Genomic DNA, 24,524 nt, shown 5'->3' on the forward strand with positions numbered 1-24,524 from the left:
AAATGATGAAGTCCCCAGACGCTGAACCCTCGTTTCACACAACTTTCAGTCTGCCGAGAATTCAGTTGAGGCCGTCTGTAAAGTGGGTTTTTTCAGGTATGGTGGATGGGACCGTCGTCTGCCTGGGGAGGCCAAGTGTAATAAAATGGGTGTGCAATATCTCCCGGTGAATGCGATTGTCCATGGGGTGATTCCAAACAGAATGGACCGTGCCGTGTTCAAAATATGGGGACCCAGTACTGGACTCTCCCGAACTTCGGGAAAACAGTAGGTACACAACAGCTACGGAGGAAACCTCCTCGCTTCGCTACCATCTGTCCGCTGGATCGACAAATTCCCTCTTTGACGTAGCCCTGGAATTCTTTGAGGAAAGCGGATTTCGCGTTGTCGAGCTCCGATGCGTCTAGGGGCAGTCGCAGAATGCCAGAATGAAAACCAGCTCGGGGCGACACCACGGCCAGATAAGACAGCAGACAGACTTGTATCCGCGCAGCTCAATCCCGACATGTGAGAAATGGGCCTTTACCCTTACCGGCAGCGAGGACGAATTGAAAAGATCTCAGAGGTAGAAGGTGTTTCTTTCGAGGACTGGTGACCAAGGAAATGACGTGGGACTGACCAGCCGACGCTGAGGGTCACCCAGATGGGACTGGACTGTACAATGAACGTGAAGGTACTGTAATACAAGAGCAGTAGCTCACCTGGCCACTGACAAGCGCAGCCATGCATAAAGGAGAAAACAACTCGTCCCTTGGTTAATTTTGTAAGTTTAGGGGCCGGTGTCCTTTGATCCTACAACTCGTGAAACGGGCTAGCCCTCGCATGCTCGGCGAACGGCAATGGTTGATGGGAGTCGACAGCCTGCCCGTGCTCGACCAACTGTATTGTGTGCATGCTGTTCGGAAGGCACGCATAATGTCTCGGAGTGAAACACCAAGACAACGAGATGGAACACTCGGGATAACCACAATGATGAGAGGGTGCATCGTTTCTCAGACCGCACGGGAGACCGGGAAAGGGTACACTGTCCTGCCTGATGAGGTCCGCTTCTCGAAGAGGCGTGTGGAAGAGGACTAATAATCACGACCAACGGAACAGCACACGGGGTCCGGAACAGAACGAGCAAAGACAAGGTGAAAGGGAAGAAAGGTAGAGGAAGTGGACACAGTCGGGTCAAGTACGGGGACAACCAGGCGATTACGACAAAGTATGGGGCACAGCGGGGTAAACAGAGGGTTCGGCGGGTCTCACTGTCCCTTGCACATTCGGGGTTCTTTTCGCTGGCCCGCTTTGCGCATCTCCACGGTTGGCTGCGCTGCAGATTAAGCAGCCACCAAGTCGAGTAGGTTCTTGCGCAGCTTGCAAAAACCCACTTGTACACGTTTCATGGTGGAACCAGCATTGTTTGGCAGCACGATATTTGTCATATGACGCCAGCGAGATATGTCTGACGTTTGTCATGCAGACATCGTGAACAAGTATTTCTTCTAAATCTGCGGCGTAGATGAGAGAACGTGGTGACAATCGTGAGCATCCGCAGAGGAAAGGTGGTGATTGCCAGTCGTGTCTCCCCTAGACTGCACACACACTAAACAATGAGTTTTATCGTCGGCTTTCTAAACGATTCCTCATAGGACGTGGATCTGCAGGGATGAGCCGTAAGAGGAAGCGGATCAATGTGTGCATTTCCAAGACGCGCCGTGACGACGGTTACGTTCGATCTGCTCCAAAACGCTCACTGTGACGCTGCGGTTCGGAATGAGCAACCCAAGTGAAGAGCCTGGAGTTAGGCATGTCTAGTGTGCCAGCTGAGTTCAATGCATATACAACGGCGTTTTCAGATGGTGTCACTGACTGCGGTGTTTGCAGCTCAACACTAGGCCCCTGCTGCGGAACGGTTGTCTCCTGTGACAATTTAGCTGTAGCATTGAAAGAACGTCTGCTTGTTCTGTTCCATCTGTTGCAGATAGGACTAAAATTTCCAGGAGTGTCGGCGTACCACACAAGACTGGCGGGAGATTTGGCCGTTTGGAACCATGATTCGCCAGTATCGCGACAAATTAGAACCCTCCAAGTCCAAACAGCAAAGAATCAGCGACGAGGCGTTTGACAGGGTAGAATCTCTTTGATTTTGGGGGAAATCCGAAGACATACATACCCGCCGGCAAAATGATCACTGTCCTACGGTATAGATACCACAAAAACCTCCACCGTACCTGTTTTAGGATTCACTGCGGTAGGTTTACTGGCATGAGGAACGCGCTGACCGTAACCTGTCCAGGGAAGCGAGCCACTGCCTCGGCGAGTTTCTGGCTACTTCTGGTATCCCCAGGAAGCACGAGCGAAACCACTCAAAACCATTCAATCAGTAGGCGCAATCTGTACTGTTCATTTGCCACTACATTAGGTCTGCAACTTCTGGTCAACGTATTAGAATGCTTTTCTTACGCATCTCCTTCAGAGGCTCGCGGTAGTACCTGATAGGTGTGTCCCATTTTTTGTGTTGTTAAAGGTAATACCATCAAAAACCGGTGGATTTTTTGTATGGATGACATCAAAAAGGAAATGTCAATAAATATGAAACTGTCTTTAACATAACACCTGGAAGATCAAGTTTGCATTGCGTTCAGACTTTACACTGGATAAGAACTTGGTTGCCTTTTTTTTTATTTATAACTGGATTCATATTCAGTATTCTAGGTACTATAATGCCTCTGTTTCTTCGATTTGAGTTTTTCGAAACCACTCAGAATGCCCATCGAGAAGGCTGGGTGTGTCAAATAACAGCCTTCAGAAACAATGAAGGAAGCAGCTAAAGTCGTGGTATCACACATATTATGGTATCGGATTAGTAAGTTTGGGTCAGGGGATACCTCGAAAAAGTAACGAAGTTTGATTGAGCTGCGTCCGACAGTTCGGCGCACTACCGGAAAAAGACCGGTTGGAACAGAATATCAAACCTAACACACAAATTAACTGAGTTAACTAATACATGGTTGAACTGTTTAAATGGTGTCGATGAGAACGATAAGGAGCTGTTCGCTTATAGTGTCGGTTGACACCAACAAAACCCCATCTTCCTTTTTCAGGCTCGCTCGGTCCTAAACCGCCAGAAGATACGGGAAAGCCCCAAGGGACTGGGGGCTGTCTCCTGTGTAAGCTCCAAAGCCGCTTTACTCTCCGCTGAGGACGCGTGATTCGGCGCTACCACAAGGAAGAAAGTTGAAGGTCAAGTCATTAGAAGCAGAATACAGGCCTGTTTTCTCGTCCAAGCGGAGCCCCATGTGTGGAGTTGGCCGAGGCACCGCAGGTAATAACCGGGGCTTCTGGACGTTAGTTAGCTACCCGTCTGCAGAAGTACAGCCTCTCAGTTCCCTTTTGGTCTACATAGCCAAGTTACCTTGAGTTGCGGCACAGACCGTGTTACAGTGTATTCTTTCGTGAATCGCCGACCGGTGGCCTGGGGGTCCCGCTAACAGCGCGCTTTGCCGGTAGCGGAGATGCAGTCTCTCCTCAAGCATCGAAGTGAACTGCACACGCAGGGTGGGCGACAGACAATCTGTGGGCCACACCGAATGAGACACCCTCGTTCTTCGGCAAGAAAAGAACCGATTTTATTCTAGAGTCTCTGCTCTCCTTCGCAGGATGCGAAGAGCATCTGCTGCGAGGAAAAATCTACCGCCAGTTCTAGAATGCTCTTCTGTTTTGAGCACGCGAATCTTTCTAAGCTGCCATCAGGTCACCGTTTCATCTTTGAATGCACGACGTTAAATAACGCTACCAGACATCGCCCAGAGACGGCCAGCGCGTTGATTTAAGGCCCGATCTGGCATCATCTTGCAAACTATGAGGCCTGTTCACGTGTTTCAGGCTAAATGTTCTCCGAGGGGGGAGGCTAGCAGTTCGATTTTTCACGGAGCCGCCCCTCCGATCAAGGGAGTTGCCGCCTTCTGCTGGCCGGGCATGTTTTAGCGCAAACAGCTTTCCTCTGTCTTGACCGAGCGTACCCGCCGTCGACCCCCGCTGTTTGCTGTGTGGAAGATACTTTCACCAAGATCTGTTCAAGTACGTTGACTGCACAATTTTCCAACTGATTTTTTTTCGTGACGTGTTCGCGGAGGAAAAACGCGCTCAGTTCGATGCCGCTCGCATTCGCCGCTCGACATACGTCCCTGAACAAGACGCCCTTTACTTAGGCAGCGCCAATGCCTCCTTTTCTGCTTCATCAGATGCTTTTTGATGTGTATGCTTCCTCTGTTACTTCTGATGGAGCCTCTTCTTGGTGAGAAAGCACCGCACCCCAGGAGAGCCTTGGCTGTCCACTGTCCCAGCTCTTTTGGGGTAGACTCTGGCGAGCACCCTTCCTGAAGTTCTACTTTTCACTTCGTCTTTTTCGGTCTCGTATTTCCTTCCTTCATACGCTTGAATGTTTGGAAAAGGCTTTTTTCCCGCTGTTACTTTCCTTTGGCGCATGTGGGCTCTGATTTTTACTTTTCACCTTGAGGCTGACTGAAGGGGCTAACCGTCGTACACATGTTGGACTTGGGCTCAGCAGGGGCATTTTCCCGCTCTCTCTTCGAACATATTCTCATTATTCTTCAGCTTCGTTCCGCGCTTGTCTCCGTGGTCCTACAAAAGGGTGTGCAGCTGACGCTGTGTGCTGCTACCCTGCAACTTCGATCCGCTGTTGCGACGCTTCAGGTCGTTTTCCGATAATTGCGGCTCCTGCGTTCACTGTCACTCCTTTGGTGAAACATCATGGTGATCGACGTAGCCTTCTCCGCCGTCCCCCCTTCTGTAACTACGGTAGCCGGCGTCGCCCCCTGGAGTGCAACCGGAAAGGCAGTTCTGGCTTTTTCTCTTGCTTCCCTGTCGGCATGCCGCAGGCGCACGTAACGCCGCGGCTTCTGGTCCTCCAGCTGTTGTGGTCATGGTTCTTCAGAACACGGTGAACATTCGTGATAGTGGTTCTTCCTCTTCGCAGTCTTCCGATACCGTCCCGTTTTGAACGCATGGCTTGCCCGCGCTCCAAGAAGTCAGCGAAACAGGACCTGTCTGTCACTAGCGGCTTCGGTTCTGCCGGTGTCTTCATATCTTTTCACTTTATAGACTATCGTATCTTCTGCCTGAGAAGTTTGTTTCCCGACCCTTTGCTTTTTCTTGTGTGACAGGTCAAGCAAACCTTTTTCCATTCCCCGTCTCTCTCTTTTTCCTTTAAGGCCGTACCTCTTGACACCGGTAATTTGCCTTTTCCAGTTACCCTACAGCTCACTCCGCATCCTAGTTTGCATCCATTGTTCTAGTTCTGTTCATCTGCCGTTTGCTTACTGGCGTACCCTGACCCCAACTCGACACCGACGTTTTCCACTCAAACCTTCGGGTCTCCAGTTCGCCTGGTAGGGGGCATCGTCCTCTCCCAATCCATGTGACCACTTTCAGCCTTTTGTCCAGTAAACGAGAGAGCACGTGAATACCGATACAAAGAGGCTTGCCGCTCCTTCCATTCTCGCGTGGTGCCCTCGAGGCCTCTCGAGGCGCCTGAGCTATGCCTCAGAGCCGCGTGTTAGCCTGGGAGAGAGAAGAGCTCCGGTCCCCGTTTTTTTTTCTTCATCCTCATCAAGCCAAAAATGTTTGCCGGCCAAGTGCGCAAGTACGTAGACTCTGCGGTGGAGTCTTTCCTCTCGCCCTTCGTGGATTCCTTGGACAAGGCCGGAGCTCCAGCGAGAAAACCGAAAATAGGAGGGAAATGTCCTTCCCGAGATGGACAGCCTATTTCCCGGGGCAGTGGACTCCAATCTCGTTCGGGGCGAGACGGAGGTAGTGAGTTTGCTGGCAGGAAGAAAGGAGAAAAGCTCTTGGGAGGTTCGTCTGGCGAGAAGGGATCTGAGAAACCCCGGTTCTGGTGGGCCCCCTGGGGAAGTAAGAATGAAAACGAGAACGCGCATCCACGGCAACTCGCCACATCAAAGTCGTCAGCTTTGCCAAGTGAGGAGGATCCGTTTACGGGGTCTGATGTCTCAACAGACGCGCAGAGGCGACGTGAAAATGACCTCTCAGGTGAAGCGACCAGTTCTGCGGAGAGGACAAGGCAGACGCGAGGTCGCATGCGGTTCTCCGGTGGCGCCAGTCCCACGAGAAAGGACACAAGTGAATCGAGCTTGGATGAGGATGAGCCGTCGTCGCCTTATGGCTTCAGTCCGAGCCCAACTGCTACAGGCAGCGGGGACATTGTCTACACAAATATCCGGTTGCGGCGTGATCTTCTGTCCTCCTCAGGTCTCCCATTCGTTCTTTCGCAAGGAGTCATCTCGTCCCTTCGCATATCTATCCCTCCTCTGCTGTCTCTTGCCCCTATTGTCATTTCCGTAGAGGATGTGCTGCTGCTGTTCACTCCCCTGCCTGGGAACCAGTGGAGTCCGTCGGAGGTTCGCCGTCTCGCTCAACAGCATCGACGGGCTCTCATAGCAGACCTTGAGGAGCAAATTGAAAACCAGGTCCGCGGCAGTCTCCACTCAAGAAATCGAATGCGGAGCTCCGCGTCGGAAACGGGCGGGGCTTTTGGCAGTTCAGCTTCTCATTCGCTTCCCACCGCCAGGTACCTGGCCGGCTCTGGCATGCTACGCTCAGCAACTGATGTCTCCGCTCTCGGTGGCGCAGCCAGCGTAGGCGCAGATGCCGTGGGAGGAGGGGGAGGCGTGACGGGAGGTTCCCGTGACAGAGAGAGAACTCGACCTGCTGCAGCTGGAGGCGGCGGAGTTCAGGCCTATATTCGTAACAACATCGAACAGTGGCTTCTGGGGCGACTCAAGGTCAGTATTCGTAATGTTCACGTTCGGTATGAACACCCAGGAGGCGCGAGCGGTGCGCCGTTTTCTTGGGGCGTGATCATCCCTTTCATTCTCCTCAATAGGGGGATGCCGGATGCATCGTCTACCCAGGTGACGCATGCAGCAGCTGCAGCTGCAGCAGCGGAGAGGGAGCAAAGGCAAGCGACGGAGCAACAGACAAAGAGGAACCGAGGGAAACCGGCACACGTCAGCGGAGGACCACGTATCAGACGTGAAAATGAAGCGTCCGAACAAAAGCAAGCTGATGGCAGACTGCGAAACCCGCAGAGCCCGATCAATACGGGGCAGGCTGCGGCGCTACGAGGAGGCACGAGTCGCAACACGAGGTCTGGAGGCAGTGTGGGCGACTCCGCTCTGGACTGGCGAGTGGACGGAGAGGAGGAAGACAGGATGAGTGAGGGACGGGGGGCAACCGGGGAGAACAAAGAGCCAGTTAGCAAGATTTTGCTCTGCAGCATTGCCATGTACTGGAACAGCGGGGACCTGCGACTGATCAGTGAGACGCCAAAGGCGATAGAACGTTTGTACCTTTTAGCGGCACCTGTCTGGTCGTCATCACCTGTCAGCGCAGCACGGACTGCCGCCGCGGAAGCGGAACTCGCCGCTACAGAACTTGCTGCTGTAGCCGCGGCGGGGAAAGGAAGGGAAGGGCAACAAGGAACGCAAGGCTTGTTGCTGCGCACGCCACCAGAGCCGCCGTTGCCAGTTTGCACCAGCATCGAGCTCGGCGGAAACGAGCGTGGAGACAAGGCAAAGCAGAAAGTCGTATCGGCTCCCGCGTCGCCTTCAGCACTGGCCAGGACTCGGAAAGCAGATCGGGGCTTGGAGGGATGCAGCTGGTTGCTGCGACTTTCGTTTTTCGAATTCTCGGTGGTCCTTCAGCCCAGCGAGGAAGAATCAACACACAACTTCGACCTTCGAGTGGAGGGCCATGTGGACCCGGTCGTCCTGCACGTAAGTCGAGATATGCTCACGGACATGCGGTCGCTGCAAATGCATCTCGCCGGATTCAACTTCTTCAAACAGGCTGTGCTGGTCAGTCCGGCTCTTTTCCGCTGTCTGCGCGATCAGCACAAGAGCGAATCGTGTAGCTGCCTCCGGTCCCCTCGGCAGGTCGAGAACGCCTCCAGCGCACTTCCAGAGTCCGTTGCGCAGGACTCACTACGCTGGGTATTTCTCCCGACCTCGCACTCTAACGGAAAAGTGTGTGCTGTCTCAGCTTGCCAGCGCCTCGATGAATCCGCCAAGGACTCTCAGACGGGATCGGTGTGTTCCGCACCATCACCCGGTAGTAGCCGAGGCCTGGCTGCCCTGTCGACGTCTGATCGTGCCTGCCGCTCTCACCGGGCTCGGCGGCGCTGGCGATTCGCTGTAACTGCTGTGTGCTGGCTGCGCCAGCTACAGGAACTCAGGTCGTCAATGCACTCTCTGGTTTCCCCTCCTGTTCTCACCATTCTCAAGCAGCAGCGAGCGTACATTGAGTTGCGGTGTAGATACCGCTGCGAGGTGGCTAAGAGACGCGCGGCTCGAGGCAACGCTTCCCTGCTTTCAAGAGTGTACGGGAAGTCTCCAAGCGCTGGGTCCATGGAGGAAGAACTTGCCAAGGACCTCCGTCGAATGGAAGAGGAGGAACTGCTTTACCTGCCTACAGAGCTGGTGCTTCTGTGGCACCGTCAAGCAGTCCTCGATCCCGCGCTTCCACCGTACGACCTTTTCCTTCTCCACCGGCATCCGCATGCCGACGAAGATGAGCTGGAAACGGACTCCGAGGAACTAAAGTCCCGGGAAGCTGCCGATACGCAAGCTGTTACCGAAGACGCGAGTGCGGAATCCCACGCAGTGAAGGCCCGAAAAGGCGGGCGCCGGGAAGTCACTTTCGCTGCTGAACACCTCGAGTCGGATGTGCCGCACGCACGGCCACGTGGTTCGTTCTCGGATCCGGTTCATGGATTCGCTGCTGCCCGCAGTCTACCTCCTTTGTCTATATCTCCCTTCACGTTTTCGGCCTCTCTCCTTCCTCGCCGAATTCGACGTATGGTTCGCAGTTTGTTTCCAGGGGACGACCGGGAAACAACGCCCCACGGCAATGGGCTGCCGGTGACTGGCCAACTGTTTCAGCAGCTTTCGTGGTCTTCCGGTCCAGAAGCGACGCGTGCGCGGCTGCCTCCCCGTGTGCGGGGTCGGCTCTGGAGTTCCCCTCACCGATGGGCGAGCTTTCAGCCTGCGCCCGTGAACAGGCGGTGGGCCGCAGAGGCTTTAGGCGGCTCGCCCGGGCGATTTCAGCCCCCTGGGACGGTTCAGCGGTCTGCGGTCCCGCTTCTGCCTGGTGGCGGATGGAGACATAACGCACGCCGATGGGTGCTCGGGAAGAATGCGGCACCGCAGAGTGATGGAGGACTCGCGTTTTCCGCTCCTCTGGGAGATTCTGCCTCTTTGTCGGACCCCGTTGATGACGGTGGGATGAACGGATGGCACTATCCACAACAGCGTCCGCATGCCGCGGACTTCCCACTTCTCAATCAAGGCGCTGCGGGCTGGGGACCTGACCAAACAGGACTCCACTGGGGCGGCCAAGGGATACACAGGGCGACAACTTCGTTTGCGGTTCCGCCTTTGTCGAGTGCACCGTATGCTGTTCCATTCGCGGGCACGGACGAAGCAGTCTTGCGACACATAGGAAGTTTAAAGAGATCAGACAGTACCGGAATGCAACTGACGCCTTCCGGTCCACAGGGTCTGTCTCCGTGGCAGCCGTCGCAAGACGCGGGGCCCGACGCGTTTCCATTCTCCGGAGATGCAACCCACTATCCGTGGGAAGAAGGCCAGCAGGCTTGGCAGAAGCAGCAGGCGCAGCTGCATCGAGCTGCCATGCTGGAGCTCCAAACCAGCATGGCCGGTGGACCTACGTGGGAAAACACCCCTCAGCCTAAAAATGTCGTCGGCTGGTATCCATCTACACTCGGGCCAGACCCATCGGCCACTGAACGGTACTTCCGCGGCATGCAGAGGTCTACAACAGAGGCGCATGCTTTGGCGCGAGCGTGGAACCAGGCAAGCGCTTGGGACAGGGGGTCACATTTCAGAGGATATCCCGGCGCGAGTACACGCGGCATGGCAGGTACAGCAGCGCCAAGTTCGCCGCGGCGGGCCGTGAGTGTGTCTGTGGTGCTCACGTTCAGCGCTGTGGGTGTGAGGTTACATCGGTTAGAAGAACAGAACATAAAGAGGCGATCACTGTGGCGTTTAGTAGAGTATAGTCGGGGTGACGAAACGTCCGATAGCAGCAGTTTCGATTGCCCGTTGGTGGAGATGCATGTGCGTCGGCCTCGAAGTTCAAAGATATCAAGACGTCGGTTACACGAAGCTCCGGAAGCACCACGAAGGTGGGAGGCAGTTTCTGAAGAAGCGCGTCGTACTGGGCTTTCTTTGTCGCACCAGCGTTCCAACGTTCTGGGCAAATCCGGGCGGAGGCCGCGCGCTCAAGGATACTCTGCCCGTGCAGACAGACACAGAGTTCAAGGTGCCCCTGGGCCAGGCTTGGGCGGGCTCGAAGACGCCAGCGCTGCACATTTGCGATCCGCAGAGAGCCCACGAGAAGGACGAAGGCGACAAGCCAGAGGTCCATGCCTGCCCTATGGGACGCGTGGCACCGAAGGGCGCGCGTTTCTGCCCCACGAGGAAGAGCGTGCGTGGGCTAAAGCTGTCGACTTGATGCTTTTCGACTTGGCTTTTCGCTGGGAACTCCTAGGTCCCTGCAGTGATAGAGAGGTCGAGGACGTCGCCCATTACAGCGGCCTTCGTGCCAGCGTGGAGGTGGCGGCTGTGTCTCGTGGCATGACGTCGTTTCGGCCCGGTTGCGTCAATTCGGCAGGGCGTTTCAGTGGCAAGCGCCTTGCGCTGGACTCGCCGAGCGCGGAGTGGGGCCGGGGGTGGACTGCTGACATACGAGGCAGCCGCCGAGTTGTTTGGCAGCTGGTTGTGGCGAATGGCTATCTGGGGCCAGCAGAACCAACGTGGAAACACAATATACCGCTGGACGCCGCCTTCTTCGGCCTTCTTCCACCGCCATGTTCCATTCATCTTCTGCACGATATTTACTCCGATGCACTGTCAGGATTCGTACCCGAATTTTCTCCCGCGCAACGAGGGTCCACCACCGCTTCCAGAGGACAAGACGGAGGCGTCAGCGACGTGACAGAAGTACCCGCTCGGGCCCCACTCCGTCGTGTCAAGACTGGTTTGCCTGGGCAACCGGCAACGGGCGTTCTCGACGCTAGCTCACTAACCCGAGAAGTGGAGACTGGCCTGGCCCGAACGAGGAGCTGTGCTCCTGGAGCAAAAACGCCGTACAATCTGTCGCAAAACGCTGACCCGTTCAGCTGTCCAGGAAGCGATTCAAGCGACGGCCGGAGCGACACCACCTCGAAGACATGCCCGCGACAACAGCGGTCGCCCCAGGTTGCGAAAGTGAACCGACTGGCGTCAAACATCCGCGATCTGCGCCCGAGCGATCGACATGTGTTTCGGTCAAAATTTGTAGCTTCGCGGGCGGCATTTTCCAGAGCAGGGACTTCCTTCCCTCTACAACGTTCAGCCATCTTTGCGCCAAGTCGAGCCAGTGTACTTACAACCGTTGTCGAACGTTATCCCAGCAGATCCACGTCTTTACAACGGTCCCTCGGTACAACCTCTAACGAGGACCACAACGAACACCGCAGCGTTGTGTCGGTTCACCCTTCAGAACGACATGGAGAGGCGGGCGAAGGCCTCCGGTCGCCATACTCTTCGTCTCAGGCATCATCCTCATTGGAGTCAGACGGGAACGCGGACTTCGATGAAGAATCTTCTTTGTCGAGAGGGGCTGCAGAAGGGCGAGACTGGCTAGCCACCCGATCTGAATCTGACGAGTCGGTCACCTCGATATCCAGCGCCTTGCTGCACTGCTCCTGTTCGCCGACGACATTTGACTGCCAACTGGCTATGCCGACGTTTATTGTTTCCCCGGCACTGCTGCGTCTCGCGGTTTGTCTCTCCAGCATTTTTGACAGCCCGTCTCACCTCAGCGCCAAGTTGAAGCTGAACGAGCAGCGGCGTAGAAGTGCGCAAGGGGGAAACGGGGAATACTCAGTGCGTGAGAAGCTTGCGACATCTCGCAAGCTTTTGCACCGCGACAGCGATATTCCGGCAGTAACGGAAATCGATCCGGCACTATTCTTGCCCCTGGGACTTTCTCTTGCCATTCCCACGTACCCCCCGCCTTCGTCGTCCCCAAGCCTGGCTGCTTGTCTAGTCGCTGCAGAAGCTGCTGCTGCAAAAGCGCAAGAGGAGGCAGCGACTGCGGCAATGGCAGCGGCCCTCGGCGCTCGCGAAAACTATGCGCCAAGCGAGACAAACCCCGGCGACTCAAATGAACGAGAGCGGTCTAGAGACAGCCTGTGGACCGAAAGATCGTTACATGCGCCTGGTCCAGCCTTCTCTTCGTTTTCTGGAGCTTGTCGGGAAATGTTTCGATCCGTGTTCGATCGATCAGGAGGACGGGAGATGAGCGGCCTAGGTCCCAGACGGGAAACCTCACGAAAGGGGGGTTGTACAGCTGATGGGGAGCACCGCTCAGAATCCCTTCCGCATACTGCTGTCCGGCAGGAACGGCACGGCCGTGTAGGTACACGCTCCTTCGAATTCGAAGGTTTGACTGCTCGTCTGTTAGGCAACGTCTCTCAGCGTCCACTTCAATCACACTCACGTCGAGGTACAGGTCGTTTCTCGATGACTCGCTTGAAGGAAACAGCCGCTGTTGCAGCTGCGCGGGCTTCTTCGATCGTTGACGCTGCAGCACACAGCGCCCTCGCAGCAATTTCTCAGGCAACCGCAGCAGCAAACCTTGTGCTTCTTCACGCTAACGCCGCTGCCCGCACACACCACTCGGCGTTTCGGAAAGCGAATCGGTGTAAGCGAGGGGATGCCTTGTTAACACTGAAGCACCTCTCTCTCCAGCATCGTCACTGGGTGGTTGACCCTGTTCCGAGACATGCGCGAACCCTCCAGATTCACCTGACCAATCTGCTTGTTCTGCTGCCGGCCGCTGTAGCCGGTATGCCCAAGGCCATTCGACGAGCGCGGCGGATGGAAAACATGGTGGTGTCAGGGAATGCACGAGGCATGACATCGCTGCGGCCACCAGGGGGGCTAGCCTCAGGCGAGCGCTTTGTGACCGATGGCAATTCGAGACTCCGTGATCCAAGTGGAGATACCTTGCCTTTCGAGCCTTCTTTATCGCCTGAGGCGGCCCTCGCCATCGCCCTTTCTCCAGCGTCTCCCCTTTTGGCACCGGCCTCGACTGGTGCGCCTTCCGTCCTAGTTTCGTGCCACACGCTGGCCTTCGTCGCAACACCCGAAACGCCTTCGTCGCCCGACGTGAAAGCAGCCGCTGTCGAGGGTCTTCAGGTCGCCGTGGCTGCGCAGCTTCTGCAACTTTTACATATTCTGCATGCGCAGACAGTGTCTTCCGACCGAGCAGGTGCAAATTTGCAAGAGTTCGCCGATCAGGGTGTTCCCCTACCGTTTGCTCCCGGAATTCCCGCCGATGTTCTTCCGCCAGGACAGCTGGGGGATGTGACGGGAACCCCTGGAAAGAGGGCGCGGACGGGAAGGCTCCCAATGCCAAGGAACAGGGCACGTTTCGGTGAGAGCGACAGAGCGTCGCTGCGGATGCAGCGCCAGGAGGGGCTGGGCACCGCGGCTGCGGAACCTGGGACAGGTACATTGGAAGCGTCAGGGACGCGGTGGAGGAGGACCAGCGGGCGGGGGGCTTGCTACCTTCTTTTTTCCTGTCCTGGCGTAGCCGCTGAGATGACAAGCAGGCCTCCCAACACAGCATTTTCCAGGGCTGACGGGATTGACAGAGAGTTGACTATCAGGGTGGGGGCGGAACTCGACGCTTTCGGCTTCTCCGAAAATCCACAGCAGCCGCTGATGGATAGACAGCTCCACAATGCACCCAACGGCGGTGCCTCGCCTGCCTCAGTGTTGCTTTGTCCCGGAGCTCCCGCCACAAGTCTTTCCTCTCGACCGTTTTTTCTTGTGCCGCTTCCTCCCATTGCCGTATGCCGCGTCGAAGCGCATAGTTTGCATCTGTTCCTCCGAATCGTCGCTACCTGGGACGCAACTGTTCGCCTCCACGGACACCAGTCCAACCTCGTCTTTGTCCCCTTCTATATCAGACCAGCCTCATTATCGCTAGGGGCTTCCCTGGTGATGGTGCCGGACTGTGCTCCTTCTTCACCTTCCCCGAGTGGGTCCACCTCAGGCCGACCCGAGGCACTGGCATCCGCAACTTCCTCGTCGACTTACTGGGACTCAGGGGATCGGGTGTTGCCTGACAGCCTTGCGCAGCGTTCTGCTGGTCGCATTGCCGCCGCATCGCTGCCAGGGTCCCCGAGACGAAACCATTTCCAACAATTTTCTCACCTGCTGTCTGGGACTTCAACAGTTCCTCTTCCTTTTCCCTCATATCGCAGTGGAGTTTCCGACGCGATGTCCCCTCGGCGAGACCACTCGGAACTAAAGAGCCAGTGGACGGACGAACATCCCTCAGTCTTGAGTGACAATCCCGTCTCCCTCTTCTTGAACATATCCGAGTGGAGCATGTGCTGTGCCTCTGGATGGTACGTATTTCGCGGGTGCCAGGCCGGGGTCGAATGCTGCGAATCCGAGAGAGCAGATTGTGACGACAACCGCGGAGTATCTCATGCTGGCCACGAGCCCGGAGGCAGTGACAGCCGCAGCGGAGTGATGGATGCTTTTTGGCCCCGTTCCGGGGAGTCTAGGGAAGCACCCGGCCTTTCTCGAAACGTCATCACGCATATGTTGGACAGGAGAGAAGCATATGTGACCGAAAAGGGGCCACCCGCTTGTAAGGCGGCACTTTCCGGCACGGGTCCCGTAAGCAAGCGTCAACGGGTTCGCCGACAGGTTGTCTGGTGTGAGTGGCGCTGTCAACCGCGTCACTGCCGCGGAACTGCGCATGCAGATTGCCTCCTTGACCAGCCGGCTGCCGGATCCATCTGCTGTAGGTTCCGAACGGTGTTGTGCCCTTTAACCTTGTGGGTGTATCGGCACCCCGCTGATTTGGTTCCTCTGGCCGTGTGCCATCCGCTGGCCGTGAAGACGGACAACGGCTCGGCCACTCGTGGCCTCTGTTTGTCACCTCGAGGCGAAATAGGATGTGCTGAAGCTAACCCAGTACCATCGGTACGTGTGTTATTCCTTGCCAGTGGACCTGCGCCGCCGGCGTTCTTCCTCTGCTCTGAGCGGACATCAAAGATGCGTGCAGAAAAGAGCGTCGTCGTCGGCAGAAGAGTCAAACGCGGTAGCCCGATAAGGTCACCGAATCATACACACCCAAACTCCGACGTCGCTGGCTCCAGATGGAATGTTCTTCCTGAGCTAGCTTCATCGCGGCTTGGGGCCTCGCCGTCTGGCGATCCTCGCTTGCCCACTCGACTTTGCTGCGGGGACATATCAGCTAACCCAACTGGACCACCAGTCGGAGACGAGACGAATTTTTCTGCAGATGGACTGAACATAACTTCGCCGCGATCTCATGGCGGAAGACGAGCACCATCACGACCGGCGGTAGACGAGTATCCTTATTTTCGGATGGGAAATGACCGAATATTCTCCCCAACACAGAGAGCCTCCAGCTTGTGGACTTGGCGGTTTGACGTCCCAAATGACCAGGAATGGCGTTGGGTGGAAGCAAGATGCTGTGCCCATCGTTGCGGGGGCCCCGACAGGTCTTACGGGAGGTGCACGGGCTGCTGTTCAAGCGCTGCCTCTACACGGGAAATTTCAAGGATACCCCCAGCAATGGCTGCGAATACTATGGTGTCTGTACCACCGTTCGAATGGAAGCAGACTCCCAGTGCCAGGGACCAGTCCGTGGTAACATCGCACAGGGACCAAGAACCTGGAGTGTCAAGCTCTTGGGGGAGACGATGCGATTCTCCGTGTAGTCGCCTCTCGACCCTCTCTGCCTCAACCTCGGGTCACGAGTTTCCCCGTTCTAGCTCGTCTCACCTTGCAGCACTCTCGCGAAAAACTGTCTCAGACAATCTGCGCGCGGCACATATTGAAGATTCGATCTCGGCGGCAGCGCTACCGTACCCTATTTCTGTGAGTCGACCGGGCCTGAACGAGAGCCACGTGTCTGCGCGTAGCCAAGGAGTCATATCTTCGGCTGGAGATGGTTCTGGTGCAGAAGTGCCTGGCGTCTCTGATTCCAATTCCATGACGCCACGTAGTCCGCAGCTGTCGCAATCCTCTGCTGCTGGGGAAGCTCGTGGAAGAAGTTCTGCTGGCTCGGCAGGCGAACCGGCCTCAGCATCAGAAACTTCAAAAAGCGAGATAAAATCCTCTTTTCGTGAGGGTAAGGGGCCACAATCTGCACTTGACAGGCTCAACGTAAAGCTAAGGGGCGCATTTGTGAAGTTACTGATTGACCGTCTCTCAGTGCACCTTTTGCCTCCATCAGCTCCACTTATCGCTTTGGCGAATGCATGTGCGCAAGAAGAACCGACTGGGTTATTCGTCAGCCAAGAAAAAAGTGGATTTTCATACCCTGTGAGGCAGCATGCAACGAGCCACGGTCGACTTCGGAGGCCAACAGACGACCAGTGTCTGCCTGGACGCCGACTCATGATGCAACTACAGGAGCAACAGGAGCAGTGGCATCAACAGCAGTTACAGCGAGGATCGCTGGTGTTGTCTTTTGTCGGCGTTGCGGCCAGTGCCACCGTCTCCCCTCTGCTCACGCCTTCCGCCTCCTTCGATTTTCTCTTGCGAAGTGTTGTCGCTGAGAACGCTCATGTCATTCCGGAAAGCCGTCGCCGGATCCTGCTTCGACCGTCCCTCCACACGTCGCCTTCCAGCGGGTCTTCCGGGGACCGTAGAAACGGACAGCTGCCATCGTCGAAGAGTGCAGAGTCGTGCTGGACAGAAGGCGCCTCATTCGGCCCGGTAATTTCCTCAACCTCTATTCCGACCGTCTTGAATGCCGGTATTGGTGACGACCGGGAATTGGAGAGACGTCGAGCGAGGCGTACCCAGAACTACTTCATTCGAGGAGGAGTTCATTCCAGTCGAGTCCGGCTATCACTGTCGAAAGTTGACGTTTTCCTCGCGCCCCAAACCATCCAGGAATTATGCGCAGCGCTTGCACCGCTCGTAGGTTGTCTGGCGACGGCTGCAGCCTTCTCGAGATCCGTGGAGGCAGTTCTGCCGGCAGCAGATGCCACTGCAAGCCCGCGGTCAGGACACAACTCGGACAGCGAAGAAGACGGTACTGAGACGCGTGCCCATTTGGAAGGTAAAGACAGAAACAACGAGCAGCTTTGGTTTTTTGAGGTGCACTCCAAAGGCGTGGTCATCTGTCTCCTTCAGTGCTACACCAACAGTAGTCTTTGCCTCGTCGATATTGGCGAGTGCGCGTACACGAGCTCAACGAGTCATCGCTTCCACATCTCGTCCTTAAACGTTGTCAGTGGAGGTCTAGGACTGCCTATCTTCGAGACAGAAAGCCATCCAAAAGCCTCGGCTCCTATCAAGACAAACGAAAAGTGCGGGCCGTCCAGCGTGGGGACCTTTGACGAAGGGGGAACAGGCACGAGTGCCAAGTCGCGCAGAATGCCAGGTGGCAAGACTCCGACAGAATCCGCAGCTTCTCAGTCGACTCATACTTCCCCTCGAAAACAAGAGTACCACGGGGTTGCCTGCTCGCTGCAAGACTCGTGGAGGTCGGCAAATTCACTGCGCCCACAGAAAGCGCAAAGAGCATGCGATCTCCGAATCGTATCACTCAATAGCTTTACTGATTCTTGCGGTGGTGACGTGCCGCTGGCACGGGGGAAGAATTCGGCGGGCGCCAGGACCCAACCGTGGCTGGAGGTGATCTACAGCCCACAAGCCGAGCGAACAGCAACCGTTCAAAACAGGCTGCATCAACAGGGGTATTTGGCTTCCGCGGTGTCATCGGTGTCGCTCTGCGTGGGGGACAGCTGCTGCTTTGTCCGCATTCCCGAGTTCATCCTGATTTCTCAGTTTGTGGCAGACTGCCGGACGGCTGTACAAGAAGTGCTGGAGCGACTGCGCCGGGTGTCGCGTCACCAACAAGTGCAGCTTCAACAGCTTCAGCAGGCGCGTCTAGAAAGCCTACGCCGCACGAGGCGCGTGGACCGACAGCAGCAGGAGGCAGTGCTTTCTCAGCAGCGTGTACGGCACCACCACGGGGTCCAGCCGGTGGTCCTGCCGATCCGGGGAACAACTCCTCTGGGCGGAGCAAAAAGTTTGAATGATGGGTTTGGTTCCGAAATGCAGAAAGATGACGCTGTCGCCAAATTATCTGGACTGTCAAAAGCAAACGCACCCGACGGCAGCAGCGGTTCGCAGCATCCGTCCGCTGGAGGCCCTCGAACAATGGAGACCACCACGGAAGCGCCGAACCAACCTATAGCAGTACGAAAGGATGTCACCATTCTCCCCCCGTTACTTTTGCTCCGTGTCAGAGTTTCTTTTCCCACCCTGTTTCTGGCCGCCGACAAGCCCGAGAAGCCCCCTCCAGTCGTCGCTAGTCTAGGGTTTCTTCAAGTGTCTACTCATCTTCACGCCCAGGTAACCTTGCCCCCAAGTCCCTTCGATATGCGCGCGGTTGTCGCCGAGGTATCTGAGAAAGTTTCCAAGGGAAGTACGGCATCTCCTGCCACTGGCGCCGGTGTGGTCGCTTCGCCGCCTGATCCCATTGTTCAACTCCGCGCTCGTGCTGACAGTGGCCGTCAAGACGCTGGACATGTCGCGTCCTGGATCGAGGACCGTCCTGACGAAGAGAGAGAGAGAGAGCGGACTGGAGGACTTCGAGAGGTTTCTCTCGTAACTCGGTCTACTTGGCCAGGAACGAGCAGTGCTGGAGCAGCGGCATACGAAGAGTGGAACCTTCCTGTGGCGGGTAGCTTTTCTGTTCCAGCCTGTGAATTCCAGATTACGTACGAAAATGCCCAGATTTATCTGTACGGTACGCATGCGTCTTCGTTCACGACGGTGAACAACGCGAGCGATACTGAACGGGCAGTGTTCGCTGACAGGGTTTCTATAGGTGAATGCTTCACGTTGAATGCAGAGGTATGGAAGAGCCTTCGGTCGCAGAGTTCCGTTCATGCCCCACGGGGATCGCGTGAAACGGGGTTGCGCGCACGGCGAGTGACTGACGAAGAGAAGGCACAGTGGCCTGTGGCGTCAGGCGAATCCCGGTTCTCTGGCGCCGAGGGCCCTCCCTGTGGCTCGGCTGACCCTTCAGCGCAGAATGCGCACTGCCGTAGGAATTCGCTCTCGCGGGAGCGCGCCCAGCTAGTCCAACGGTCTCAAAACTGTGACTTGTGCGTGTGTCTTTTTTGTTCATACATTCACCTGCGGGTAGCGCCGCAGCTCGTCGCCGCTCTCCATGCAAATGCTCAAATGAATGTGGGGTGTACGCCTCAGCTCCCGTTGCTTCAGGCGGTGGTAGCTGGAGACGACAGCGAGCCGGGCGGAGGAGAAACTGAGGAGGACTTTGTTGCTGGGGTCCTTGGAGGACGCTCGCGTGGCACTCGCCGCACGGAAAGACATCGCGAGACGGATGGTGAAGGGCTGGAATCCAGAGCAGCAGCGCCTTCGAGGGGCAGAGGCGGAGCTGTTTCCGCGAATATGAATGACATGGTTTCAACCAGGTCTCCGGCAAGTGGTGGCGGAGAAGGGACGGATGGATGCGCCTTCGGCCGTGGCCTGCCGTCAGGCTGGCAAGGGTCGGGAGACTGCGAGGCCATAGTCGGCCAGCCGTGGGACGGAGACGGAAGCGCGAATGTTCAGCGCGGAAAGCGAAGTGTTGCGGGAGGCAGTGGCGATCGGAAGAACACCGACGTTGCTGGCCTGGCGGCTGGGACAACGCTTGCAGAGGGGACGTCCGGCGATAAGTATGACGAGAGCCGTGAGGTGGAAAAACACGATGAACAGGATGAGGCTCGCCACAGTACGAATGGAGACGAAAGCGACACCACAAGTGAAGAGGATCTTTTCCTCGAAGAGGCCAGCGACGACGAAGCGAATATGGCCGCCGAGGACAAGCTCCTCGCACTGGTGAATGACGCTTCGAAAGTGTGTGAAGAGGCCAGCCCTGGAGAGGCTGGAGATGGTCTGCTTCGAAAGCATTTGTCACTAAGTTGGCACTTTCCAGCTCGGCGGCTGTCACTGCTCTTTAGCGCTAAGCTCGACGGGTTGACGGTATCTTTCTGCGATGCCCAAGCCAAAGTAACGCTTGTGCATGTGAACGCGAGAAACGTTCGCCTGTGGGACGTCGGGACGCTGAATACGCGAGTGGTGACAATCGAATCCATATCGATTACCGAATCCATTAGTAGCACTGACCGAAGTCCGTCCTCGGTCCTGTCTTTTTCCAAACACCGCAACGCTCTGGCCTTCCGCTCAACAACCACCGTCGTGCCTCCATCTGAAACGGCAGGCGGAGACGGTCCTTCCGCTCGAGCACGTCTCTCGCAGGAGTGTTCATCGCTTTTTGGGGGCAGTGAGGACCCTGATTTGCCAGGTGGTGAAGGATCAAGTTGTGAGACACCGTCCCGTTCGTCAGAAATCTGTCTGTGTCGTTTCCCCCTAGTCCTTGTTCCATCTCTAGCGACTTCAGTGCTGCGCAGCGCTGAGGACAGGCGCCGGCGAGACGATTCCGGTCAGGCACGTCCCTGCGATGCTGGGGTGCTGTCAGGCTCCGAGACAAGCAGCAGTTGTCCAGTTCGGTTCTCACCTTTACCGCAAGACCAAAGCTCGGCTGGCCTGTGCTGCAGAAGCGATTATGCCCTGGGCCTGACTGACCATGTGGAATTGTCAGCACAACCAGCGATCGGAGAGGCAGCGGCTTCATTTTTTCCTACAGCGGCCTGTGTGTTGGTAGGAAATCCGTCGATAGTTGTGGCGCCAGCTCTCCTGAGCGCCCTGCATTTCTGCCTGACCTTCCCCGTTTACACCTTTGCATCTGAACAGGGTCGTCCACGCAGGAGCGATATCGGCGCTCCGTGTTCATACACTCCGGCGCTCCCCTTGGACTGCGCGCTCATGCCCAGTTCCACCATCGATGCCACGGTGGGGAGTGGAGATGTGCACTACGATTGGTGGGGGGAGTATGATCAAGATGCAACAACTGTGAATCGCACGCCGCGGCAGACCCTTGGATCCCGATCAAGTCACGCCCCCTGTCGGACACTCGCGTCGATGCCAGGAGGCGCAACAGAGCTCGAACGCGTAACGCAGCCGGCGCAAAGAGCTAACAGTGTCCTTGCTTCCGACCTCGAGTCAAGTTGGAGGAACCGTCACGGCGCCGGCCGAGACATTCGGACTGGCAGCGTGAGCAAGCTCGGTCGCCAAAGTTTGCTTAGCCTCGACGCTGGCGTGTCGGGAGGAGAGTCAGGCAGTGACTCCGCGACAGAGTATCGTCGCCAGGATGTTGACACTGGCACGAAGGGGATCGGGCCACGACGCCGTGATGAGTTGCGAGGGAATTCAGAATGTGGCTTTTCCGTGCTTGGAAATGGTAGGCGCGCGCAAGGGTATTTCCGGCCTGACGGGCGCAGCCACCCGCGGCGCATGATAGCCACAACCTCCATGGATTCGCCTCAGCTTCCTCGCGTGGCGAAAACGGCACCCGACTCGGCAATTCCCGTACTCTCGTCTAGGATCACGTCGCTACCGGGTGGGGATCCTGCGTCGAGTGGGCCAGACAGCGTCTTGTTACATTCGTCTCTGGCGTCGTTGAAAGCGCAGAGGAGGCGTCGCGCTTTACGTGGACATCCTCAGTCAGGTGGAGCAACCACGGGGAACAGACCGTCGGACTTTGGCGGAGCTGGCTATCCGCCGTGTGCAGGAGGCACCGACAAGGTGCGCTCATGGATTCTAGACACGCCCCAAGTTGTGCCAGGTTCCGGGGAAGCGTCTGACGAACAGGAAGATCTGGATGCTGGCCAGTTGCCACCAGGGTGGTCCGGGACCGGCCATACATCCCGTCGGTCTCGCACTGCTCGCTCCAGTTGGGTGTCAGCGGGAAGGACATCCGGGTATAAGACGTCTAGCGGGTTTGTGGACAATGTAGAGCAACTTACAAATGGGTTCGGCGTTTCGGCTCGGACTCGCTCCAGAGCTGGTCATCGGAGAATGCTTCCGGAAGGACCTGACAAGGCGGTTGGCCGTGACGCCACTGCGACAGCCGCCGAGGGAGGGACAGCGGTGCATAAAACTGGGACCGTCGTCACGAGCTACGACGCTGCGCTGTTTTTGCATCCGTGCCTGGCAGCAGTTCAGCAGCTCAATATCCTTGCCTCCTGGCTTGCTGGCGAGTTTCGGCGGCAGCAGCTTCACGAGCTCGAATCCACCGCGGCGCGGGCTACCAGCGCCAGGCGTCTCCAACGGAAGATGCAGAAGGCGCAGCGAGCTCAGAGGAGGGCTGAAATGCGCCACGCGAGTACTTCCCCCAGTGCAGACATTGATCAGCAGCTGGGATTTGCACGTGGTCTGGCGGAGAGACACTCGGCAGGGGCCGCCGAACCGGAGGACGCTGCGCACGATCCGGTTGCGATGGTTGACAGTGCGACTGCTCGGGCTGGGTTCACGTTCAGGCCATCTGTCGAAAGGGAGTGGCTGCACGACTCCGCGAGTTTCTCTCGGCCCTCAGATGGCGAATGTCGCAGTGGAGAGCAAGTTCGTCTGCATCAAACGCCGAACGCTGGATTGATCAGTGGCTACCACAGTCAGCCTCTGTGGGTGCCAGAGTGGGATGAGGTTCAGAAACTGCGACCGGCTTCCCCTGAGCAGGAGCAGCAGTACGCATATCTGTTGCATCTTATTCGTCTCCTTGGCCTCGGGTTCGCTACGACTGCTGACGTAGACGGGGCAAGCGTCGCGCGCCAGCGCGCACAGGTCACGGTGTCTGCTGAATACGTCCATTTCTCAGTCGAGGAACTCCGAGTAGAACTTAAAGCGATGCCTGCGTCATTTATCCTCATGACTTCAGTCGAGCTCACACGAAGCTCACACGTTCTCCACTTTGTGCTTACCGCGACGGACAGATATGGTGATGCTCGTCGCCAGAGACGTTTTAGCGTCGACACCCACGTCGGGGGACCCCTGGATGGAAATGATCGTGAGTCTGAGTTGGCGCAGGATGAAGCTTCGGAGGGAATCGACATTCGCCACCAGGGAGAGTTTGCAAGCCGATACTCGGACGCACCCCCCCACATGCCTCTCGGAGACGCACAACCCGACCCCTTGGTAGCCGCAGTGAGTGAATCCGTGTGGGAAGTGGAGCACAAAGTATGCCTCTCTGCAGAGTGCCCGGCTGCCAGCCAAACTAACTTGAGGGCAGACCCAAACGAACGGGCGGGCATGCAATTACCGCGTGAGGCGGAAAATGGCTCACGGCGGGGCGGTGAGTTCAATCGAGCAGCTCAGAACGCTGCGGATTTCGACCCCGACACGCATCAGTTGGTACCGGGGCCACCGCTCCCTTTGTCTTGGACTGGTGCGGGCAGTGGCGAGCGCATACGAACTCAAGGTGGTGCTCTGTCCAGCACAAGGGCTCCGCAGTGGAGATTTGGATCTCCAACAGACGACGCCAGCCGAGCCTCGCGTGGCGAAGTCCGCGCTTCCTCGAGACGTGCGACGGAGGCTTCATATGCGTCCTGGACGGACGTGATCCACGGACACGACGCAGGCAAAAGGCCGATGGCGTCCCCCGCCTACCAGTATGGTGGAAACAGACACGACAAGGTGGCTGCGCACCATCCTGGTAGAAGATACGGCTCGGAAGAGACTGTTCACCTGGAGATAAGTGCAGAGGACTGGCATCAAGGCAATAATGGAGGCGGAGAAGGCGCAGCGGAAATGCGGGCAAGTGTTTACAGCAGTGACTCAATTTCGTGCGTTCTCTCCAACTGCTCTATCACCGTGCACAAGGAGGTTTCTCCCTCTCCTGTGCGTTCGCAGACTTTCGTTCCTTTACAGCAAGCGTCCGGGTTCGCTGCTGCATCCGCGAGCAACGCGCAGTCGCTCGCAGTGGCGCCAACTCTTCCAGATGACAATCGTTCGTCCATGGCACCGCCAACTTACTGTCACAGTATCTTGCCTTCGCTACGCGTATCCTTCTGCTACCACTTCGCGTCTCCGCCATTCCAGTTCCTCTCCAACTGTGTGTGGAACTACTGTCGGCACGCTCCTGACAGCGAATCTTCGCAAGCATCGCCGCATGACAGGCTCGAAGTACTCTCTGCTCTACGGCCCTGTAGACGCCAGCGGGTACCGCCGGTCCGAGGTGCTGTGGTGAGCCACATGGGGCTTGTCACACACCCAGCTTTCGAGCAAGCGAATGAAGTAACACCGTGCGCAAGCACTGCCCAGGATAAATCCGCCGCGAGGATGGCTGACACCAGGCCAGCTACAGCGCCGGCCACTGGCCATTCCTCTGTTCCTCGCTTTCTTATGCTTCCGGCAACGATGCTGCTGAGCCCGGATACGTTGACTGCGGCAGCCGTCTCCTGGCTTTTCCCAGCTTGCGAAAATTCGCCTGCTCACGGACACTTGCAAGAATGTGAGGAC

General features: G+C 56.9%; 1 protein-coding gene across 1 annotated transcript in view; it reads left to right on the forward strand.

Moving 5' to 3' along the window:
* Nucleotides 1-5,627: 5,627 nt before the first annotated feature.
* NCLIV_047070 (hypothetical protein) overlaps nucleotides 5,628-24,524 on the forward strand; it is a gene marked incomplete at both ends in the record, with an annotated part of 38,599 nt that continues 19,702 nt past the window's right edge. Inside the window, 7 exons of the mRNA XM_003884257.1 lie at nucleotides 5,628-9,966; nucleotides 10,181-10,533; nucleotides 12,556-12,597; nucleotides 12,894-13,605; nucleotides 15,958-16,022; nucleotides 16,479-23,718; nucleotides 24,152-24,248. Coding sequence (XP_003884306.1) covers nucleotides 5,628-9,966; nucleotides 10,181-10,533; nucleotides 12,556-12,597; nucleotides 12,894-13,605; nucleotides 15,958-16,022; nucleotides 16,479-23,718; nucleotides 24,152-24,248 — 12,848 coding nt within the window. The remainder of the gene's footprint in view (nucleotides 9,967-10,180; nucleotides 10,534-12,555; nucleotides 12,598-12,893; nucleotides 13,606-15,957; nucleotides 16,023-16,478; nucleotides 23,719-24,151; nucleotides 24,249-24,524) is intronic.

Source organism: Neospora caninum, chromosome X, assembly GCF_000208865.1.
Source record: "Neospora caninum Liverpool complete genome, chromosome X".
In the NCBI taxonomy this organism is placed as follows: Eukaryota; Apicomplexa; class Conoidasida; order Eucoccidiorida; family Sarcocystidae; genus Neospora; species Neospora caninum.